At 37.0% G+C, this 5,000-nt stretch overlaps 1 protein-coding gene across 1 annotated transcript in view; it reads left to right on the top strand.

Annotated features, from left to right (window-relative positions):
• Window positions 1-4,624, top strand: part of kctd7 (potassium channel tetramerization domain containing 7) — a 5,795-nt gene extending 1,171 nt beyond the window's left edge. The window contains exons 2-4 of the mRNA XM_087807587.1: window positions 164-333; window positions 3,326-3,504; window positions 4,025-4,624. Of these exons, the coding sequence (XP_087663713.1) occupies window positions 164-333; window positions 3,326-3,504; window positions 4,025-4,401 (726 nt within the window). The 3' untranslated portion in view covers window positions 4,402-4,624. The remainder of the gene's footprint in view (window positions 1-163; window positions 334-3,325; window positions 3,505-4,024) is intronic.
• Window positions 4,625-5,000: the final 376 nt, after the last annotated feature.

The raw sequence follows: 5,000 nt of genomic DNA, 5'->3' as shown, positions 1-5,000 counted from the left end.
CTGTAATGATTGACATCTGTCTGAAATGATTGACATCTGTCTCATCATCATCATCATCATCATCATCATCATCATCATCATCATCATCATCATCATCATCATGACAGAAAAAGACGATCAAAGAAATGGACGAAGATAGTGATGAAATGATGTTCTCCTCTAGTTCCCTGAAGTCATCTCGCTGAACGTTGGTGGAACCTTCTTCACCACACGCCTCTCCACGCTGCGGCGCTACGAGGACACCATGTTGGCCGCCATGTTCAGCGGACGCCATCACATTCCTCGAGACGCCGACGGACGCTTCTTCATCGACCGAGACGGAGCTTACTTCGGGTACGAACGATTATTACTCGTTTACTTTCATCGTTATTCCACTATTTTGATCTTCTGTTGAACGACTGTTGTCGAGTTTACACAACTACACGAGGACTTACGAGGCCATACAAGTATTTACGAGGACATACACGAACTTACGAGGACATACACAAACTTACGAGGACATACAAGGACATACACGGACTTACGAGGACATACACGGACTTACGAGGACATACACAGACTTATGAGGACATACACGGACTTACGAGGACATACAAGGACTTACGAGGACATACACGGACTTACGGGGACATACAAGGACTTACGAGGACATACACGGACTTACGAGGACATACACGGACTTACGAGGACATACAAGGACTTACGAGGACATACACGGACTTACGGGGACATACAAGGACTTACGAGGACATACACGGACTTAAGAGGACATACAAGGACTTACGAGGACATACACGGACTTGAGAGGACATACACAGACTTACGAGGACATACAAGGACTTACAAGGACATACAAGGACTTACGAGGACATACACGGACATACACGGACTTACAAGGACATACATGGACTTACGAGGACATACAAGGACTTACAAGGACTTACGAGGACATACATGGACTTACGAGGACATACAAGGACTTACGAGGACTTACGAGGACATACAAGGACTTACAAGGACATAAAAGGACTTACAAGGACATACAAGGACATACAAGGACATACACTTCCTGTGTGTGTTTCTCTGTCGTCGCATCATGAGGCCAAACTAAAGCATCTGCTGAGAAAAGTACACAAAGTTTTAAGACTAAAGTTTGTGGCTCAACTTCTACTGAAGTTTAACAAGAAACTATTCTCATGTACTCGCCTTAGAAAGTACTGTAAAAGTATATTTTCAGCTGAAGAACCTCAGAGAATCAAATATGAAATATTCAACATATTCATTTATCATATACAAACACAGAAGAAAATAAAACATTATATATTTTGTAAAATAATCTTGACTCAAGTGAACAGAAAGAACTAATGCTTTATTTTTATTTAATAATATAATATTTATAGTTTTTATATTGATCTGGATTTATGTTTGATTAGTTATTTCTGATCGAAAACATTGTGATTATTATAATTAATGATAAAAATGTTTATTTTTAATTATGTAATTTAATGAGTCGACTAATGGAAAAATATTTGTTCAACACGTTAATTAAAAATCCAAAAATACTCAACATTTACTGTCACTTTTGTATTGTTTTGTAATGAAGTTAGAAACTATGAAAATATTTCTGTCAAATATATACATTTTTCTTTTTAACTCTAGGTTTAAAATTAATAATATAGTAGTTTATCAAGCAATGGTCAGTTTTCATACATATTTAAAATAATAAAAGGATATTTTGATTGACTTTCTATACTATTTAGTAACAATTCTTCTTTCCACATATGGATTAATATGGATTTATATTGTTAACCTAAATAGATTTATATAATACTAATTGAAAATATATTTATTTTAATATAGAAATCATCAATTATTAAGTTTGAGAAACTAAACAATTGAAAAGGTTAATTTGCAAAGTTTTCAATATTGTGAAAATGAAGCAACATTTTATATTTATTTTTCTCTAACATTAAGAGTAAAAGAGCAAAGTATAAACGTTTGAATTTATATACTGGCATTAAAAGAGTAATAAAGTATAAAAGTTTGAATTTAAATACTAACATTAAAAGAGTAATAAAGTATAAAAGTTTGAATTTAAATACTAACATTAAAAGAGTAATAAAGTATAAAAGTTTGAATTTATATACTAACATTAAAAGAGTAATAAAGTATAAAAGTTTGAATTTAAATACTAACATTAAAAGAGTAATAAAGTATAAAAGTTTGAATTTAAATACTAACATTAAAAGAGTAATAAAGTATAAAAGTTTGAATTTAAATACTAACATTAAAAGAGTAATAAAGTATAAAAGTTTGAATTTAAATACTAACATTAAAAGAGTAATAGAGTATAAAAGTTTGAATTTAAATACTAACATTAAAAGAGTAATAAAGTATAAAAGTTTGAATTTAAATACTAACATTAAAAGAGTAATAGAGTATAAAAGTTTGAATTTAAATACTAACATTAAAAGAGTAATAAAGTATAAAAGTTTGAATTTAAATACTAACATTAAAAGAGTAATAAAGTATAAAAGTTTGAATTTAAATACTAACATTAAAAGAGTAATAAAGTATAAAAGTTTGAATTTAAATACTAACATTAAAAGAGTAATAAAGTATTAAAAGTTTGAATTTAAATACTAACATTAAAAGAGTAATAAAGTATAAAAGTTTGAATTTAAATACTAACATTAAAAGAGTAATAAAGTATAAAAGTTTGAATTTAAATACTAACATTAAAAGAGTAATAAAGTATAAAAGTTTGAATTTAAATACTAACATTAAAAGAGTAATAAAGTATAAAAGTTTGAATTTAAATACTAACATTAAAAGAGTAATAGAGTATAAAGTAGGTGTCTGGTGTACGTGCTCTGATACGTGATGAGTTCATGCTCGTGGGAAAAACCAGAGTCACCAGAGGAAACTCTCATGGAAACAAAACAACTTCCTGTTCCTACGACAACTAAACACATTGTTGTGTAAACAGGTGATGTTAGAAGTAAAGCGAGTTTTGCATTTATTAAAAATCTCTCATAAAAACACATTATCGATCGATCTATTTGTTTAAACACTTTAAGGTCGTCCACGGACATGCGCAGAACCTTTAGCGAGGCTCTGCTGCCACCCAGCGGTGGAGGTCATCAGCGTGACGTCACACATCTTTATTTTCCACCTTTTATGTATTTTAAAATTAAATTAAATCAAAGTTACCACGATTCTTTCTGCTAGCAGGTAAACTAGTGGTCATTTCATTTAATTCTCGTTTGAAAAACACAAGTGAACGCCTGTGTTTTTATTTTGAAAAGACGATTGTCGTCCGCAGTGACATCCTCAACTTCCTGCGCGAAGGTGAACTTCCTGCCAGGGATCGCGTGCGCGCCGTTCACACGGAGGCTCAGTATTACGCCATCGGCCCCCTGCTGGACAGTCTGGAGGACGTGCAGCCGCTCACGGGCGAGAGAGTGCGGCAGGCTTTCCTGGACCTCCTGCCCAACTACCGAGGTCAGTCACTCATCATCGCTACACTCAGGACGCACGACGCCACTGACGTTCGAGATTTCAACTTTTGTCATCAATATCTATAGAGAAAATTGTTGTTTTCTTAACAGAATGTGATTTTTTTTTAAATTTTTTTATAAAGTTTAGTTAAAATTATTTATCGCATGAAAAAGATTGTTTATTTAAATATTAAGTTCTTAAGAAACTATGAAACTGATTAGTGAGAAATATATTTATTTTTATTTTATTTATTCAATATTTTTAGTTGAAATGCAAATTCTAATGTGTTGCCCTTCAAAATAAAAGTATTATTATTTCATGACTCCCTATTTAGTGAGTATTTCACGCAGATATATTTGATATTTAAACATTTCCACATTTTCTTTAAAAACGTCCTGATCTATAATGAAAAACAACATCGTTTTGTGTAAAACAAAGTCAATACTATTGAAATAAAAGCTGGTTAAAGTGTTTCCTGTGAAGCTTCTTTCAAGTTAAAGGTCATTAAAAAATCTCGTGACAGACAACCTGGAGCGCATCGTGGAGATCGCCAAGCTGCGAGCGATGCAGAAGAAAGCTCGCTTCGCTAAGCTGAAGGTGTGCGTGTACAAGGAGGAGATGCCGATCACGCCGTACGAGCGGCCGCTCTTCACCTCGCTGCGCTTCGAGCGCTCGGACGGCGACGCCAAGCTCTTCGAGCACCACTGCGAGGTGGACGTGTCCTTCGGGCCCTGGGAGGCGGTGGCCGACGTCTACGACCTGCTGCACTGCATCGTGGGGGATCTGGCGGAGCGCGGCATCGCGGCGGAGCAGCAGTGCATCGGCGTCTGCGACAAACACCTCATCAACCACTACTACTGCAAACGACCCATCTACGAGTTCAAGATCACCTGGTGGTGACGAGCGGTACTGCCACCGCCTTTTTCTATCCAAGCTGGCGAACGATGAGAAGTTTGTTTTGTTTTCATCACGACCTCTGACACGACCTCTGACACGACCTCTGACACGACCTCTGACACGACCTCTGACACGACCTCTGACACGACCTCTGACACGCCCTCTGACACGACCATCTGACACGACCTCTGACACGACCATCTGACACGACCTCTGACACGACCTCAGACACGACCATCTGACACGACCATCTGACACGACCTCTGACACGACCATCTGACACGACCATCTGACACGACCTCTGACACGACCTCTGACACGACCATCTGACACGACCTCTGACACGACCTCTGACACGACCATCTGACACGACCTCTGACACGACCTCTGACACGACCATCTGACACGACCTCTGACACGACCTCTGACACGACCATCTGACACGACCTCTGACACGACCATCTGACACGACCTCTGACACGACCTCTGACACGACCTCTGACACGACCATCTGACAAGACCATCTGACACGACCTCTGACACGACCATCTGACACGACCTCTGACACGACCATCTGACACGACCTCTGACACAACCTCTGA

This window comes from Callionymus lyra, chromosome 14 (genome assembly GCF_982586985.1).
Source record: "Callionymus lyra chromosome 14, fCalLyr1.hap1.1, whole genome shotgun sequence".
NCBI lineage: Eukaryota > Metazoa > Chordata > Actinopteri > Syngnathiformes > Callionymidae > Callionymus > Callionymus lyra.
Note: the sequence above shows the minus strand (reverse complement) of the source record. Positions and strands in the feature narration are given on the sequence as shown.